At 40.4% G+C, this 19,577-nt stretch overlaps 1 protein-coding gene across 1 annotated transcript in view; it reads right to left on the bottom strand.

The window, feature by feature from the left end:
* LYST (lysosomal trafficking regulator) overlaps window positions 1-19,577 on the bottom strand; it is a 310,685-nt gene that overhangs the window by 121,364 nt on the left and 169,744 nt on the right. The window contains exons 25-30 of the mRNA XM_089668582.1: window positions 15,755-15,985; window positions 11,425-11,591; window positions 9,635-9,775; window positions 6,866-7,057; window positions 4,503-4,642; window positions 224-430 (exon numbers count right to left, since the gene is read on the bottom strand). Coding sequence (XP_089524708.1) covers window positions 224-430; window positions 4,503-4,642; window positions 6,866-7,057; window positions 9,635-9,775; window positions 11,425-11,591; window positions 15,755-15,985 — 1,078 coding nt within the window. The remainder of the gene's footprint in view (window positions 1-223; window positions 431-4,502; window positions 4,643-6,865; window positions 7,058-9,634; window positions 9,776-11,424; window positions 11,592-15,754; window positions 15,986-19,577) is intronic.

Genomic DNA, 19,577 nt, shown 5'->3' with positions numbered 1-19,577 from the left:
ACTGAAGTTTTAAGTGTCCAAGGCATTCCCCACTTGGAGATGTACAGTGGGCAGCTTCCTGATGGGACATTTCAGGTGGGTATTACAGTTTCCTCACTCTACTAAGATTTCCCCTAACTTTTTGTCCTGACCGGAAGTAAAATGAAATGTGCTGCCTATAATATAAAATAATAATTATGAATTATAACTGGATTATATCTCCATATATTTAAGTAGAACTTACTTGTAAACCTGGGCATAGGCATTCCTTTAACATGTCTTCATGTTTAGGTTCATTGACTATTTCAAGGACTTCTTTTCGTTCTTCGATGGGTCGAGACGGAGAGAAAAGATGTACTAAGAGTCTTCCAAGCTGAACACGGAAAGTATCATTACACTGCAACAGAATTATTTTCCACGGATTCTTGGGAGAGCTGGTTCTACCTGAACCCTGTTAAAATCCAACAGTATTATTTATTTTATTTCAGGTACTTATATAGCGCCATGAATTTACGCAGTGCTTTACATATGTATTGTAACCTAACCCTCAAGGGGCTTACATTCTAAAGTCCCTAACTTACATTCATGCATACACATACTAGGGCCAATTTAGACAGGATACAATTAACGTACCAGCATGTCTTTGGGGTGTGGGAGGAAACAGGAGTATCCAGAGGAAACCCATGCAAACACAGGGAGAACATGCAAACTCCAAGCAGGTGGTGCCATGGTTGGGATTAGAACCAATGACTCTTGTACTGCCAGTAGGAAGTGCTAACCATTTAGCCACTGTACTGCCAACAGTACAGTTCAGACTGAAGCATAAATTGTTATATAATTATATAATAAAATATAATAACTGATAGAAATGAGAGATGAGTAATGTTATGGATTTAAGGTGTGAAGAAGCTTCTCTTTTCAGTAATAATTTCTGGTATATAGACCTTGAAACCAATTCAATGTGGAGCCTAGACATAACAAATTTTTACAGACATTTATGCCAGTAGTAGGTAAAAACAATTACCACAAATGTACAGCACAAAGATTACCTGGGTCTGCCACTGCAGGATATGGTATACACTAATATTTTAAGGGTCGGTGCACCCAAAAATACAATATTTGTATTTACTGTAAACTTTCTCTTCAAGAGACACAATAATTCATTAATAATTAGGTTATACTGTCACCTATGGGAGGTTGGGACAGTGTCATACAAAACATTGTAAGTCTGCTCCCATTTTCCTCCCATATAACTGCTCATCTACCCAGCATGTTTTGTGAGCAAGCAGAATACTGTTATAAGACCAGTTAAAAAAAAAAAAAAAAAAAAAAACACCACAAAAGGGGCCAGACCCTCAATGGACTCAACGAAGCTGATTTTACAGCAAGTATCTCAATTTCAGATTGTCCAAAAGCAGTCATACTGAAGGGTGTGCAACACAGACATCCCAAAAACAATTGCAAATCATCCACTTTTCAGATAAATCTAAAGGACCAATGTCCAAACCAAGGCTGGATGAGGTAAAGCCCTCTGCAAGACAGGCAAACTGACATGACTAAGGGGAGGGTACAGAAATTCAACCTGTTTTTTTCAGACAAGAATGGCGTAAACTTTATTTAGGGGAGGCTTCAAACTGAAAGAACAACAGGCTTTAATAAAACACTACCTGAGCAGAAGAAAACTAGACCAACTACTAATAGAGGTATACATTAAATATTTACTAGATTAAGGTCCAAAAAAAAAAAAAAAAAAAAGAAAGAAAAAAGGAAAAAAAAAAGAAAGAAAAAAAGGAAAAAAAGAGAAGACCAGGCAGCGATATGGAAAAGGTCCAAGTCTAGCACTCCTAACCTTTAGAATTTAGGAAAAAAAGGTTCCATAAAGAGGCAAGGTTGCCTAGGTCAACCAATCTCACAGTGATAACAATGGCTGTGAGGGTCCTCACCATATATCAACATAGATAATGACTTTTCAAAGTTAGTCTGGAGGAGAAGTTAAGGTAAGAGAATGGAACCCATATAAAGACAAGGCAGGAATGAGGGTATACAGCAACCCAAACTGGTGCAAATAGTCATCAAAAGCAAAACACCTACCATGCAAACACCTGGAGGTGTTCCTGAGTTTGACAAACACTGCAAACCTGCCTAGCCTTACTCAAACACATGGTTTTAAGAATCATCCAACCTGCTCCAGAGCAGCACTACATCCTCCACTGAAGAGCAATCTTATACTACTAAGCACAAAAAGTTGATTTGGGAAAGGAATGAGAAGGAACTTACTCTGCTTACTACTGCAACTCGGCCATCACCTGGCAATCGGGTCCTATTAAGTTCTCTATTCTTACACTATTCCCTATAGGGAATGTCTGCACCAGGGGACCAGTGTGTTCTGCCTTCTAGCAGTCCAGGAAGGTGCAGGACTAATATGCAATGAATACATCTGCCAAGCCAGAAAATAGGGCACCCAAATGCTGAACCTTCACTCTTCAATGTGAAGACTCTCAGTTGAGGAGATCCAAAGGCCTTATCTATAGTAGTGACAGTGCGATCCAGAAAGAAACTGTCCATGTCATCCGCTGTAGTCACTTGACCTGTTGCAGAGAGAGTCCCTAGACCTTCTTGAAGGTAAACGTTTTGCAGCACTTATATGATGTCCAATGGAGATCAGGCTAGAATATTGACTTCCCGGATGATCACCCAAAGAAGTCGGAACTATCCATTCTAGGGAACCAGATCAAAGTTCTAAGTGTAGAAATACAGCAGTCAAAGGAACCCCCACAGGATTGGGGGGGGCATAAATTCCATTCCCTGTCAAGGGATTACAGTCTGTCTGGGACTTCTTGGTTCACAGAGACATTCTGGATGACTCACCCTGAGCCCAGGCTTCCAAACATAGAAGGGTACCCCCAAAAGCCCTGAAAAGGGCAGAACGGAAAAAAGGACCACAGAAGGTGGATTTCCCTAGTTAAGACTGAAGGTTCACTGCAACACTTATTGGAGACTCAAGGTTACTAACACTAGACACCTGAGAAGTCTTATCTAGATGAGGCCTGCAGGTGTCCAGACCAGAGAAGGGTTCTGATTGCAAGAGTCTAGAAAACAAACTCTTCAGGAATGGTCTTATGAGTGTTCCAGAATTGAGATGTCTTAAAAAAGCACTGGGCCCCGTGCTGTGGGCCCATATGTGGGAGCATATAAGATACAGCTCTGTGGGCTGGGACAAGTGTTTCCAGAAGACACTAAATGGAAATGTCTGACCTGGGTTAGGTGAATAATAAGAACTAGTCCTTGTCAGCTCTTAGGCTCAGGTGGTCTTTCAGAGGAGGGGTGAGGCTGAGGGTTAGAAAGCACCACAAATAATTTAGCAGTATCCAAGAATAAATACTTCTGTAGTATCCATTCTGTAGTAAGTCCACATTTGGAATTCTACTCTCAAAGGCAAGCACTTACCAGAGAAGAAACGAGAAGCACCAGGATGTGGTGATCCCAGACAGAGCCTGGGAAGGCACCGTTAAGGTCTGTAACACGACAAGGGCAATGAAAGGTAGCTGAAGAAGATGACAAACACAAAGGTTTAGCATGACTGCCATGGAGGATGACCTGAGCCCCTAAATACCGAGATGGTAAACTGCCCAAGGACCTATCTAGATAAACAAACTCATTCCACTTGTTGAAGTGGGGATGTATCTGCAGAAGGCTGAACTGAGGGGTTAGATGATCTTGAAATTCAAGCGTCATGACCTGAGTGCAGAGTAGGTTTAAAATGCCCATGGGCAGCTACTGCTTAAGTGGATGAAGGAGAAGGGTGATGTCCCTCTGCCCTTTTACAGGATCTGAAAAGCAGCCTACAGCTAAGTAAAGCAGTATACAAAGGTATGGAGAGCACTACATTGCAGAGCCCAGTGTCTGAAGGTCATTCCATGATAAACCAGCTTGTTCAATCCATCAAACTCTTGGTACAGCCTCCAAAGCTAATGCTGAGAAGCTGTCGATCTGGATAGCTGCTATGGAAAAAAACAGCTCAAGCAACAGAGCAGCAAGGAATCTTGATTGAAGTCAAGAAAAAATACCATGAAGGTAAAAGGCTAGTAAAAAGAGTTAGACTATTTTAGGCAGAGCTAGAAAAATGTGCCCCAATCTTCTAGGACACTAGAAAAAACTAAGGCATGCTGGATAGAGAACGGGTTATACGGGGGCTGCCTTTCAAGTTTTCTGCTTGCCAGTGTGTTAGCAGGTGGCAAGACAACCATACTGTTTGACCAGATTTTAGTTGTGTTAGTATGAGTTCCAACAGCTTATCTGTAATCCCCTAAATGTTACATTAACAAAAAATAAATCAACTACGAGATTAAAACACTCCTCGTACAACTGAATTACCATATTTACGTAGAGTGATCATTTGAATCTAGAGTATATGGGAACTATTTAGAAAAAATGATTTTTTACCATGCTGTCAATTTGAATACAATTACGATAAACCAGTAAGTTAATGTACCAACTACAGTAAGCAAAATCAAGCCACATACCAATGAAAGCTTGATTCCTTCGATCATAGTTTTTAACAGGTCGCTTTGAAATGCCTTTTTGACACACCAAACATCCAACTGCATCTCATCTTCTGGTAATTCCGCTCGTAATCCTTGGTGTGTCTTTTTCTCTGAGAATTCTAAAACAAACAATTTGACAGAGATTTACATCTCATCATTGTGAAGTAAAGCATTAATGTAGTAGCCATCTAAATATTTGTATCAGCGAAAATAAATGCAGTTACACTTAAACAAGTTAAAAAACACTCCAGATAGAGTATTGGTGTTAAAAGCTACTTCAAGAGAACCACAGATCTTAAACTGACATCAAGGATTATTTTTTCAATAATGCTAGTGTAAAGACGTAGCTTGTGTGAAGCATCCTGATGTATACTTATTCTTCTTTCCACCTGATTCTGGTCATTCCCTCAGCTCTGGTTCTACTGTCCACTGCTTCAGAAACTACTCCTTCTTACTGTGTCCGATGGAGTCACCCCTATGTGCACACTCCCAGTATGTATATATGACCTAGGATAGTAAGCCCCCCCCCCCCCCCCGCTGTGCCCTTGGATGCACATGCCCCTCCTGTTCCCAGCAACCAACCTCTCCTATCCAAATGTTCAGGGAAGCAGAGCTCTTCAACCTGGAGCAACCGACAGAGGATAGGAGATTTCCATATGAATTTGGCCACACCAGGCTATTTACAGATATTGGTGCATGTTACTCTTAACAGAGAAAGTTCCATGGGCTGTACATTTACACTTTTTCCCCTGTGCAGTGTGGGATAGAATATTAACCTAACATGATCCTTTAACCTCCTTAGCGGTATTCCCGAGTGTAGCTCGGGGTAAAATTTGTGTACCAAAAGCGGTAACCCCGAGCTACACTCGGGGCTTACCATGCGGCGTTGCTCAGGGGGTCCTTGCAGCACTTACCTTGTCCTTCGCTCCCGTGATGTGTCCCCTGCAGCTTCCCCGGCCATCTCCTCCAGCCGATGCCGGCATCCGGCTTCCGTGTTCCGGTCCCTGTGACGTCGGGACGTACGGGCGCCGGAACCGGCAGGGAAATTTGAAATTTTTTAAAAAATGTCATTTTTGCTGTCATTGCTGTTTCAATGCATTTCACATATATTTTGTCCCTACTGCTTTGTCCTGTGCCCTGCCTGCATTTTGATTGTTCTTTCTGCCTGAAAACTTAGAAAAGTCCATGGTGTCCAAAAAGCGTCCCTTTACGTCAAAAGCGGTTTTAGAACAGCGATAGTAAATCAGAACCACTTGCAGAATTGAGTGATAATGATTTGTGGGGAAATTCGTCATCAGACACTGAAAACGATTTTGCGACTTTTCTCAGCGATGTGCGAATTTGCCTCTGTATTTCAAATTTCAGTGTTTTTGGTTTGATTATATTATTGAATTAAATTTATTATTATTATATTATTATTTTTTATGATTATTTATTAAATTATAATTTATGATTTCGTGTTTCAAGTTTTATCATATCCGGAATGTTTACTAGACTCCTGTTCGTACAGATTTCAGTGATTTATTACTAAAAATTACAGCTTACAATAAAAAACTACATATTTTCATGCAAAAAAATGGTACTGCTTTCAGCGCAAAATATCGGAAAGAATCATACCGCCGAGGAGGTTAAGAAAAGGCACTGAAGATTCATGCACATACTTGCAGATGTAAAGACACGGTCTTTGGTGCGCCTTAAATTCTGCAAACCAGGACATCTTGTGAACATAGTCCAGCACTGTCTGCACACAGACCACCTCTAAATGCCTGCACATCAGGTCCACTTTCAATTAAGTAACTACAGTGCCTGTAGGTGTCTGTTGTCAGCTGACAGTGCTCAGGTAGGAAATTTCTACCTTGGGAGAAACCTGAACTCTCATACACTGACCTCTTCACACTTTTGGAAATAATGTAACATACTGTAGGTGCCTCAAAAAGCAGTAAATAGGCATTCAGGTTGCCTTGAGGGATACCAGGGGGCAAATTAGGTATTTGACCTGAAAGCTTAATAGCCAAGGTTTGTATACACTAAATACCAAGGTTCACGCTTTTGTGGAAAAGTTAGCACTGCATAATTAAAATACATACAAAAAAAAGACAAACTATACATGATAGAATCACCATTAATATCACCAGCTGACTGAGGAAGATGCAAAATAAAAAAGGTGATCAACACTTTTAAGTGTTGGTAGGAATTATTTTAGAGTCCTCTCATAATGTACACAAATGGCATAAAATATGAAGGCAGGTGCATGCATTATACATTTTTACATAATGTATAAGTCCTTTATGTTACTTATTTTAATGTGAAGCTTAAAACTGAGATCTCTGAATAGGAAATACCTTGGTAAATTAACCTGTTGACAGACAGGACAGTTAATCTCTGTAACCGTTGGACAAATTCTGATTCTGAGGCCCTTATTGGATTTTCCTGACTCATTCTTCTGTGCATCAATTCTGTAAGCTCGCTGCTGGCAACTGAACGCATGGTCATCAGTAGTGGGTCGGACTGGGCAAAGGATAATCTATGAGCAGCTAAAAGATATCAAGTTTTAGAAAACATGATCACAAATCAAAAATTATATATATCCCAGTGCTACTAACATCACCACATTCATTAATAAAATATAGTGAAAAGCTCCCATCACCCTGCCTAACCACCAACTAAACAATAAAAAAAATATTTACAACTACTACTAACTACTTACTAACTTCTAGCAGCACTTTTCTACCACTTAATTTTATTTGTAAAAAATAAAAACACAAAAATATCATATGTGCACAGAATATACAAATAAATCAATACTGAGCTCTCATCCTCCTATATCTATATATAAGTATACAAGCAAATCAATAAAACTCCATACAAAATTCAGTCTACAAGTATATTTATGTAAAGAGAACACTTTTTTTAAGAATCTGAATAGTTTATGTATATGATTTTTTTGATTTGCATATATATTGTTGAACGCTATGATGTATGGCTTTGTCCATTTCTTCGCATCACCCTTTTGTATGGTGATTTTTTTAAGAATAAAAGTTTATTTACATGCAGAGTGTGTGTGTGTGTACACATCCTCTCGTTAGTTCAGCTACAGCTCATTTAAGATAAATGATTTTTTTTTTTTTTGAGAGAACCAAAAAATGTGCATCATTTAGAATTCACCCTTTAAAATATTACACCCTGGAATAATAAAAACTTCTGTCACAGGTCTTTGGAAAGCTGGGTTAAAGTCTAGAATCTGGCTCTCTTGCTTTGGCCACCAAGGAGTGAGGAGGATGACCTGTGTTTTTTTTCTTCCTGTATTTTTCCCATTATTTTAGAAGAACAGACAATGGTTGCATGCACACCCCAGCATGGAACACCTGTGCATCCCAGGTGGCTGAAGATACTCCTTCACACGGGTGTACAGGGATATAAGCATGAAAAATGAATATGACACAGCGCTAAAAAAAAACCTAGCAATAGAACCTTACCAAAATATATGTTATAAATAAATCTGCGCTACAAATGCTCCAAAACATAAAAGAGCATGGACATTAGGTGAAAAACATTCATATAAAACCCCCTAAGGAGTACAACTATCTCAGTGCTGCAATACAATTCAAAGTGAAATTCTGCGTTACAATAGCAATTGGCTGTTTGCCTGAGTTAAAAAAATGTCCAATATAAAGTGTATAGACAACAGGCGAGAAAAAGGTCATTATAAAATTCCCAGGGGAATGAAATTCTCTCATACAGCATTGCAATTCAAAGTGCAGATCCAGTTCAGCAATAGCAGTAAGCAGTTCAGATAAGCTCATAAAGTGTCCATTTCAAATCAGTGCTCTACACCAGAAAATAAGGTGTTAACTCCTCCACCACAGACACACTTTCCCCATAGACAAAGACTCACCTATCCTTTTAAATTACTAAGTAGGTCTTAGCAAGCTTTTACAAGAAATTAGCAGATAAACCGCTGTCAATACAGAAACCACTCCTCCAGAGATCTCAAGATAACACTCATATACAGTACATGGATGAAAGAGGAATGAGGAGACCACCATAGTGCAATGGATTCATTAAAAGTTAAAAACAAAAGCCATTAAAATCACTCACACAGCATGCTTGCTTAACCAGCACTAAAATATGTCAGCTCAATCTTTCCAAGACTACGACACTCCACACCACACCACTAGCTCCATGTGTGTGCATGATAGCTTCACAGTGCTGTACCTTCTCTTATTCATTTATTTGAGTGTTATCCTGAGATGTCTGAAGGAGTGTTTCCTTTATTGACATCAGTATATCCACAAATTTAAAGTTAAAAGGATCTCTGGAGTAAACAAGAACAAAAAACAAATACTATCTTTGAACATTCTGAACGTCTACTTTTTGATATATTAGGAATATGTTTGATTTTTGGTATTAAATTACATTACTATTATCACAGCCTGATTAAAGAGGAGCTCCACCCAAAAGAGGAAGTTCCACTTTAAGGCTCCCCGCCTCTTCCCTGAATGGTACTATTTTTTTTTGGGGGGGGGGGGGGAGCTGGTACCTGATTTTGACAGGTACCTTCTCCCACTTCCACTCCAACAACCTAGGTGATCAGAAGCGGACGTTCTCCTCCCCCCTCCCTTCCCACAGTCTTCTGGGACACGGGGCAGATCCCAGTAGACTACAGGACCATTCACAATGTACAGAGTGGCTTGCGCAATGCGTAGTGGCCACCCAACTGTGAAACCACAAGCTGTCACAGTCAGGTGCCCAAAGTTGAGATGCCAGCACCGGGGACAGAAGACTGAGGGAAGGGACGGCTTGGGTGAGTACATCACTGGATGAGTGTCTGTTTATTAAAAGTCAGCAGTTACAGTGTTTAAACCCCAAAATGGCTGGAGCTCCTCTTTAAATTCCCTTACTATTATTCACATCATATAGTTAAACAGCTTCCTCAGTTTAGGTATTATCTTGAAAAAGCTTTAATTGCCCTTTCTTTACAATAGCTTCAGGCAGCTACATTGCTTTTGGTAGTGGTGTTGTGAGGGTGTAATGGTGTATGAAAACAAAATTAGTACTTTTACATTGTTCATTGAAGTAAATTACTTTTTATAAGTGGTTTCCTCACTTACCAGATATACCTCTTTTTTTAGGATGCTTAAAATGAGAAGAATGGCTGAAGCTGCTCACAGAATGGGAATCTTGATATGAAGTAGTCTTTATAAATTCAATAGCTGAATGCAAAATTTTGAACTGCATTAAAACTGCCATGCCTACATAGAAAAAAAAGAAATAAGATTAAATATTATCACCTAAAGCAAAAATATACGGTATTTCTAAAGAAAAAAGGCAAAAACAACTTACAATCCGGATTATGGATTTTTCTAATAACATTTATAGGATAATATGTAAATGCTTTCAGAACTCATGGCATCAAAATACATTTACATTGCAGGCAGTTCAGGAGAGAAAAAAAATGTGCATTTGTTGAACGCAACGGAACAAAACTTTATATATGAATTTTTGCTATTTTAGAACTAACAGTTTTTTTTGTTCTATTTGTCATGTTGATATAACTGACATTATATGAAGAACAAAGGGATTAGTCTAAACACATTGTAACAATAATAATCAAAATTGCATGTGCCAATCTTCACTGTTTGCAGGTTTCATTTGTACAGCACCTGCTATGCAGGCTCTCGTAACACAGAGCTGGGGCCAGCTATCTCTGTGGTTTCACAATGGGAGAGTGAGTTACGGCCATTATACACTACATATGTAGAGCTAAAGGCATTTTGGATAGAATAAAGAAGATTATAACCCTTGTCAGTTTTTTTGCCCCACTGGGGGATTTCCTTTCACTTCCTGTACCATAGCCAAAACAAGAAATGAGAGGTGGTCAGTCTAAAATAAGGGAAACACCTGGTTCTCACTAAGCTCACCAGAACTAGTATTCCCATTGGAAGATTTTCCCTCTATTCCTTTTCTGGAAACAACCCAAAATTTGGGATTTACTTTCAGTCTTGGTGAAAGGGGTAAATACCAGGTGTTATAATCCCTCTCCACTCTATATAAAAACAAAAAAAGTATTCTCTTTAATCACACTTTAATTATATTTTTTTCAGGCATGCCTTGTATGCTCAAAATCCTCTAGTGGTTAAAAGGACTGTGTATACAGATGCTGAAAGTTGACCCATATCTATCATGATTATTATTTTGGATTTATATAGCGCCAACAGTTTATGCAGTGCTTTACAATATAAAGGGGGAACAGTACAATTACAAAACAGAAGGAATAGGAGGGCCTGCTCATGGAGCTTACAATCTAAAAGGAGAGGGGGGGGGGTACAAAAGGTAATAGTTGTAGGGGATGATTTAATGGGGGTGACTCAGATACAGTTCTTAGGTGAACAGTTCTTAGGTGAAGGTGGGATAGGCTTCCCTGAAGAAATTAATTTTCAAGGATTGCCTAAATGCGGACAGGGTAGGAGCTGAAAGGACATACTGGGGCAGGGATTTCCAGGGGATGGGAGAGGCTCTGGAGAAGTCCTTGAGCTGACCTTGGGAGGAGGTAACAAGGGAGCTAGAGAGCAGGAGGTCTTGAGAGCAGATAGGACAATTTGGGCAAAATCTGCAGATGAGCTTGGTGATGTAGCTGGGGGCAATGTTGTGGATGGCCTTGTAAGTTGTGTTAATATTTTGAATTTTATAGGATGGGGTAGGGGAAGCCAGTGAAGAGATTTGCAGAGGGGGGCAGCAGTCAGACAGTTAGTAAGTTGTATTAGCCTATCAGGAGCATTCATAAAACACTGAAGGGGGGATAGCCTGTGTAGAGGTAGACCAGTGAGGAGAGAATTTAAAGGCAACTACAATGTAATTTTCCCCATCTCATGTGAAGGTACAAATACAACAAAAAACGTACACTGTAAGTTTTCATTTTTGCTTTCAGTCAAATATCCAAGTAGTATAATTAAATCTTCAACAATACGAAAATACTGAGGTCCAGAGGAACTGCAGGCATGGATTGTGACAGCTATCAGCAGCTGCTGTAAATCACAGGCAAGTAAAATGTATTCATCCAGGGAGATACTAGAAGACACAATCAAAAAAAAGTAAATTTTCTCTTACAGTGATGATTAAATAAATAAATATGTATATAAGGGCCCATGCGCATTGTTTTTAAAGGATAGGTTCACCTTTTGTAACATGTTACGAAACAAACTGGCCTCTGCACCCCCTCGATCCCCGCTGACAGTCAGCGGGAGAGATTTTCTCAATCCCACTAGCTGTCGCAATTTAAAAAAAAAACACAGCCGAGTGGGACTGCGCCCACCTGGCAGCATCACTCATTCACAGTATTCTGTGAATGGGAAAACTACAAGTCTGGGCAGCCTTTGCGGCTGCTGGCTTGTAGTTCTCAATTAACTACCACGGCACTCCATAGCGCCATGGTAGTTAATTGAGCCTTCCTGTCAGTATCTGCTTGCCCATACATGATATACAAGCAACCAGATACACTGACAGGTCAGGTTGAGACCTGCATGGCAAAAGCTATGTGCTGATCGCTGGTGCAATGCATTACATGCTTCCAGAAGCAAAAATAAATGCACATTTTTTACCTGCAAAAAATGTGCATTTATTATTTTTTGTTAAAATGTGAACTTCTTTAATCAATTCATTCAGAATGTCCTGAAAACTGCCACTGCTTTCCATACTTTGTTTATGTTTACATCTCCCATTTAGCCCTGAATAAGTTATGCACTAGGCAGCAGCAGAACAGGTACAGAATGACCTCAGCCTGCACAGATTCATAATAATTGAAGGCGAAGGACATTCTACACCCGCGCTGCTGACTAGTAAATTAATGCAAAACTACGTAAAAGCCTGGCTTACCTCCTTATATTAGCCAATCTTCAAAAAAAATATCTTGATATGCTATTTATATTACTTCTCCACAATTAGACACTCCACCTGACCAAAGCATATTACTACAGTTTATTTAATATAATACCATAAAATCAAAGACTAACACATTATAACATCATTGACAAAAACAGCCGTTTCTCAAGTTTTTCCCATATAAAATAATCTTATGTATAGCAAAAATATGTGACATCATTTCTATGTAAGAAGTTCATGAGAATCACAAGATTGCTGAACAAAAGAGGTGCAGACAACTACAAAAATATAGATATATAGTCCTTCAAAAACTCAAAGGCAATATGGTGGCTCAATAGTCTCTCGAGATGTATATGTTCCAATCGGCTCCTGAAAATAGTGTGCAGAGTTAAAATCCCATGCAGATCATCTGTTTGACAAAATGTAAAGGATTCCCACTTGGAGCTCCTTAGCCCAGCTGGTGATACCCTAAATATATATTCAGTGGGCACAAAGGTCCACAGGATATAAAAAATGAGCAGTCAAGGCAGACCAAACTATAGATGTCCGCCCCCATCAACTGCAGATACATAACAAAAGACTTCTGTTAACTCCTCCCTCACACACCAGCAGATAAGAAAGTCTAAACACACGATGGCAAAAGAAGCATATAGTGGTAGGGCCATATAGCCAAGTCCACATGAAATCACAAAGCAAGGGTAAGCCACCCAGTATTGCCCATGGAGGTTCTAAGTACTCATAACGGTAGCTGCATCATACAAGAAACAGCTTGCGTCCTGGAAGAGGTTGGGTGCATGTTGGAGTTTCGCCTAACTGGTTTCGCCAGATTAAACTGGCTGCCTCAAAGGCAGAGTCTAAGCCAGGTTTTTACTGTAGTTGTGCAGCCACATTTGGGGGGGGGGGGGTGATGATGCCCTCCTTTTGAAATTCTGTAAAGATTTGTTTTGGGGTTTTACCTTGAGAATTCAAGCAGTTTTATGACTAGTAAATACATTTTCTCAGAGCCAAGAGGAGACGTAGACAAACTAAGTGAAGGAAGTGGTCTGAATGACTGTTTATTTTGGGCATCACAACCCTATGAGGACACTGGCATGTATGAACCAGTTTTTATTTTCAGTACCATGTGCTCAAGATTAAAATTACATGTTTACATAACAAAATGTGAAACTAAAATGTTATTTCAAACAAACAAAAACCATACCACAGCACAGTAAATCTACAAAAATCTCTCCTGAATTAAATAGTTCAATGTCTGTAGAGAAATAATGCAAAATCTGTACAGTTCAAGGGCAGGTATACTGGTTTTGCATGTATAGCTTTGTTAAATATGGTAAATAATCAAAAGTACAATTTAAACAAAAAAATTTTTTCGTAAGCAGGTAAATATGAATTATTGCATATTAATATTCTGTAGTCTTTTATTTAGCCAGCAGGTGAAGCTTCAGTCTCATATCATTAGCATGACTATTTTCATATGTAATGAAAGAAGTTTCTTGTTTAAAATAGATTATTTTTCAGTTTCAGACAGGGTAGGGAATTAACCTTGGCAAATTTGTATTGCTGTCTGTCCCCACTGGCTAGATTTGCCCTCCCCAACTGTCCTGGTTGCCATTACATAGCTGGTCTGGCTGAAATAAGACAAAAGTCCATCCAGTTCAATCATTAAAAAAAAAAAAAAAAAAGTTATAATCCTATACCCACAGTTGATTCAGAGGAAGGCAAAAAAAACCCAGCAAAGAATGATCCAATTTACTCCTGAAGGGGAAAAAAATTCCTTCCTGATCCCCCGAGAGGCAGTCGGATATTCCCTGGATCAACTTTATCTATAAATGTTAGTATCCAGTTATATTCTGTGTATCTAAGACAGAATCCAAACCTTACTGTGAAGAAACCTTTCCGTGTTTGGATATTAAATTTCTTTTCCTCTAGACATAAAGAGTGCCTCCTTGATCTCTGTGATGACCTCAGGGTGAATAACTCTACACCGAGTTCACTATATGAGCCACTGCTAAATGTATACATGTTGATCATATTCCCCCTTAATCTCCTCTGCTCAAGAGAGAATAAATTCAGTTCCTCTAATCTTTCTTCATAGCTGAGCTCCTCCATGCCTCTTATCAGTTTGGTTGCCCTTCTCTGTACTTTCTCCAGTTCCCCAATATTCTTTTTGTAAATTGGTGCCCAAAATTGAACTGCATATTCCAGATGAGGTCTTACTAATGATTTGTACAGGGGTAATATGATATCTCTCTCTCTCTGGAGTCTATACCTCTTTTTAAACAAGAGAGGATTTTGCTCGCTTTAGAAGCCTCGGCTTGGCATTGCATGCCATTATTAAGCTTGTGATCTACCAGAACCCCCAGATCCTTCTCCATCATTGATTCCAACAGTTGTACTCCAACTAGTATGTATGGTGCATGCATATTCTTAGCCCCCAAGTGAAGAACCTTACATTTATCAACAAAAAACCTAATTTGCCACATAGTTGCCCAATTAAACAGTGCATTGAGGTCGGCTTGTAAATTGGAGACATCCTGTAAGGACGCTATTCCACTGCACAGCTTGGTGTCATCTGCAAAGACTGAAATGGGATTTTTAATCTCAGACCCTATATCGTTTATAAACATATTAAAAAGTAAGGGTCCCAACACTTGAACCTTGGGGTACACCACTGACAACCATAGACTATTCAGAGTATGAATCATTAACCCCTACTCTCTGAATACGATCTTTTAGCCAGCTTCTATCCATTTACATACGGATTTTCCCAAGCCCATAGACTTTACATTACACATTAGCCATGTGTGGGGAACTGTGTCAAACGCTTTTCCAAAATCCTAGTAAACCACTTCCACCGCCACCCCTCTGTCCAAGGTTTTGCTCACCTCCTCATAAAAGAAATCAGATTTGTTTGACAGCTTCTGTCTTTCATGAATCCATGCTGTCTGTTGCTTAAAATTACCATTCAGACAAAAGGTAATGGGAAATTTAAAATTTTATAGTGGTCATCAGAACAGGAGACACTAAATTTTCCAAAGGGCACACCTGTTTAAGGGAAAAACTATCTAAGAAGAAAATTAGCCTCATTTGGAAAACATTTTCTCTACTTCCCAATGCGTCTACAGGACAGGAAGAAAAGGGACATCTGCCCAGTGGGACTCAGCAAATAATAAACTAACAAAGGACTGAACCCTTCCCTACTCTGTTCAAGAGTAAAAAAAAATTTGGCTGTACATACACTTTAACAACTAATACATATAAACAGCACTTTTACTTTTTATACCTCTCATTTATATGCATTTTCCTACTGGGCATTATCATACACACATCTGCAGAGCAACGTTTAAACATACCTTGTTTCAATAGCACATAACGTCACCAGTGTGTTACACAAAGCATACAGCAGACCGCTATCAAGGAGCATATCTGCTACTTTTGAACATGAATGGAGGATCTGAAGCAAAATGCAAAATGAGTTATGCAGCAAGGTGGCATTGTGTAAGGAATTCTCAATCAACCCAAGAATAGGTATGATGCACCACTTCTGAAAAACACCCACATTTCGTATGTCTTCTACTTCAAATCTGTTCAGAATGAAACAGGGAAGAACATTAAATTGGAAATAAAGTTTGAAAACAGATTACATTAACTAAGATGTGGGAGATGAGAAATGGAAAATATTATTATCTCTCCAGTAGTTAAAAAGCTACTGTTTCTGCACTTCAGTGGGCTGCAGCAGTACAAACAATGCACTTCATTCACGCACTTTAAACGGGTTGTGGTTTCATTCATTTTAAAAGGCACAATGCACTAAGGCAATGAGGCTCAGATGCACATGCATTGCAGCGGGTGGTGTGTACAACCGTGCATTGTGGTACACTATGTCTGCAAAAATTCTTTATGACCATTGTAGTACGAATGCACATTAATCCACGTGTTTAACATCTTGCAGCAAACCAGGCTGGTGCGAAAGGGTCCTCTAGGTATATAGAACATTTTAAATGAAAGTGCACTCACCTAGCAGAGTATGAACTTCCATTTGTGCTTTATCATTACAGCCCTGGCAAAACGTTTTCAGAATGAAATGTACATTTTCACAAAGTCTGCTGCTTCAGTGTTTTTAGATCTTTTTGTCAGATGTTATGGTATACTGAAGTAAAATTACAAGCATTTCATAAGTGCTAAAGGCTTTTATTGACAATTACATTACATTTATGAAAAGAATCAATATTTGTAGTGTTGACCCTTCTTTTTCAAGGCCTCTGCAATTCGCCCTGGCATGCAGTCAATGAACTTCTGGGCCACATCCTGACTGATGGCAGCCCATTCGTGCATAATCAATGCTTGGGGTTTGTCAGAATTTGTGGGGGTTTTTTGTTCACCCGCCTCTTGAGGATTGACCACAAACTCTCAATGGGATTAGTGTGTTACTAAACCCAGGACCCTGCATTCACTACATCTGGTCTCCCACAGAACACAGAAATGCAATTATTTTAGTAAGTATAAACTTCTAAATACCTTTTCTCATCAGAAGTTAAAGCAGTGTTGTGACTTCTATCAGTGTTCAGCCAAACACTAGCTAAAACCTATAGGAGGAGTTTTAATTTTGCTCTAGGATGATGCAAAACCCCTGACCTCTGTCTGGACAGTGCTAATTGGCCCTGTGCTGAACACATGCACTCTCCTAAGAAAAAAAAAACCTCTCTAGCAATACACACCAAACTGAGCACGTGTAAAATGCCTACCGTTCTGTCTGTTTTATCAGGAGATAAGAGGTGGCCGTTTAAACAAGGGGAAGAACAGAGCCTTCGCACAATGCAGAGGATTAACCCTTTAGGTTCCACAATGATTATAACAAGCATGCTTTACTGCATATACAGGCTGATTTTACTGTTGTGGGTTTAGAAACACTTTAAGGTCTGAGGAGATTCCTGGCCATGGACTCAAAATTTCAATGTTTTGTTCCCCAAGCCACTTAGTGCTCCATCATGCTGGAAAAGGCATTAATGGTCACCAAAAACTGTTCTTGGATGGTTGAGAGAAGTTGCTCTCAGAGAATGTTTTTGTACCATTCTTTATTCATAGCTGAGTTCTGAGTGAGTGAGCCCACTCCCTTGGCTGAGAAGCAACCTCACACACAAATGGTCTCAGGATGCTTTACTGTTGGCATAAGACAGGACTGATGGTAGCGCTCACCCTTTCTTCTCCAGACAAGGTTTTTTTCTGGTTGCCCCAAACAATCGGAAAGGGGATTCATCAGAGAAAATGATTTTACTCCAGTCCTCAACAGTCCAATCCCTGTACCTTTTGCAGGATATCAGTCTGTTCCTGATATTTTTCCTGGAGAGAAGTGGCTTCTTTGCTCCCTTTCTTGACACCATGCCATCCACAAAATTCTTCATCTCACTCTGTGTGCAGGTGCACTCACACCTGTCTGCTGCCATTCCTGAGCAAGCTCTTCACTGGTGGTGCCCCGATCACGCAGCTGAATTGACTTTATCGACTGAGATGGTCCTGGCGCTTGCTGGACTTTCTTGGGCACCTGAAAGCCTTCTTCACAACAATTGAACCTCTCTCCTTGAAGTTCTTGATGATCTGATAAATGGTTGATTTAGCTGCAATCTTAGTAGCACCAATATCCTTGCCTGTGAATCCCTTTTTGTGCAAAGCAATGATGACTGCACATGTTTCCTTGCAGGTAACCAGTTAACAGAGGAATAACAATGATTTCAAGCACCAAGCTCCTTTTAACCCCTTCACACCTAAGGGTAAAACAAATCTTAAAGCCTAAGTTAAATTTTACAACTTTGACATGTGTTAGTAAAATCGTACATGTCATTACAACTACTTTGTACATCCAAGTTAATAATACCTTGTTTTTTTCAGGACAAATTGGGCTTTAATTTGGTGGTAAATGGTAATGAAAAACTGGCCCAAAATAGTAAAAAAAATTTTTTTTTTAATTTAGCTGTGTGTTTCTTGTTACTACCATAACGTACCACCAAAGGACAACCCAAAATAAATTCTCCAGCTCTTGACGATTGCAGGGATGCCATATATGTGATAATATAGTGCAGCGCTCCTAAAATATTAACCCAATATCATATCATGTGAATAAGCCACACATGTAACTAATATATAAAGAGTGATACAAAATTCTATATAAAGTGCCACAATGTGCTCCAAAAAAAGTGTTCAAATATTATGTGAGCTGAGGTCCTGATAAAACTTCAGAACCTGTGCCTTATTGACCAATCAATAAGTGTGTCATTACATATAAACAAACCCTCCATGAATAAATAAATATACCCACTTCAAGTGAGCAGTGATAAAAGTGACCAAATCCGCTCAAATATATAATTTCAAAATATATTGCACTCAAAAATAAAATAAAGTACATAGATCCTCCAAATAGTGCTCCAAATGACAATAACTCATGCAGAGTGATAAAAGTGATGATTTCTGTGATGGTGTCAGCACACTTATCCTCCGTGGCCAAAATGCCCCCTCACCCCCACTCTGCGACCCAAAGAGGCCACTAAGCCACCAGGGAGAGAGAGAGAGAGAGGGGGGAGAGGGAGGGGGGAGAGGGAGGGGGGAGAGAGAGAGAGAGGAAAAGAGGGAGGGGGAGAGTGAGAGAGAGAGGAAAAGAGGGAGGGGGAGAGTGGGCGAGAGAGGGAGGGAGGGAGAGGGGGGGAGAGAGGGAGGGAGAGGGGGGGAGAGGGGAGGAGGGGGGGAGGGAGGGAGAGGGGAGGAGGGGAGGGAGAGGGGAGGAGGGGGGAGGGAGGGAGAGGGGAGGGGGGGGAGAGGGGAGGAGGGGGGGAGAGAGGGAGGGAGGGGGGGAGAGAGGGAGGGAGGGGGGGAGAGGGGAGAGAGGGAGGGAGGGGGGGGAGAGAGGGAGGGAGGGGGGGAGAGGGGAGAGAGGGAGGGAGGGGGGGAGAGGGGAGAGAGGGAGGGAGGGGGGAGAGGGAGGGAGGGGGGAGAGGGAGGGAGGGGGGAGAGAGGGAGGGAGGGGGGGAGAGGGGAGAGAGGGAGGGAGGGGGGAGAGAGGGGGGAGAGGGAGAGAGGGGGGAGAGGGAGGGGGAGGAGAGGGGAGAGAGAGTGTCTCGGGGGGGGGGGGGAGTGGGAGGGAGGGGGTGAGAGGGAGAGGGAGTGGGGGGGAGGGAGAGAGGGGGT

This window comes from Staurois parvus, unplaced genomic scaffold (genome assembly GCF_062004578.1).
Source record: "Staurois parvus isolate SC_StPar_1 unplaced genomic scaffold, SC_StPar_1.0 ptg000059l, whole genome shotgun sequence".
NCBI classification, from domain to species: Eukaryota; Metazoa; Chordata; class Amphibia; order Anura; family Ranidae; genus Staurois; species Staurois parvus.
Note: the sequence above shows the minus strand (reverse complement) of the source record. Positions and strands in the feature narration are given on the sequence as shown.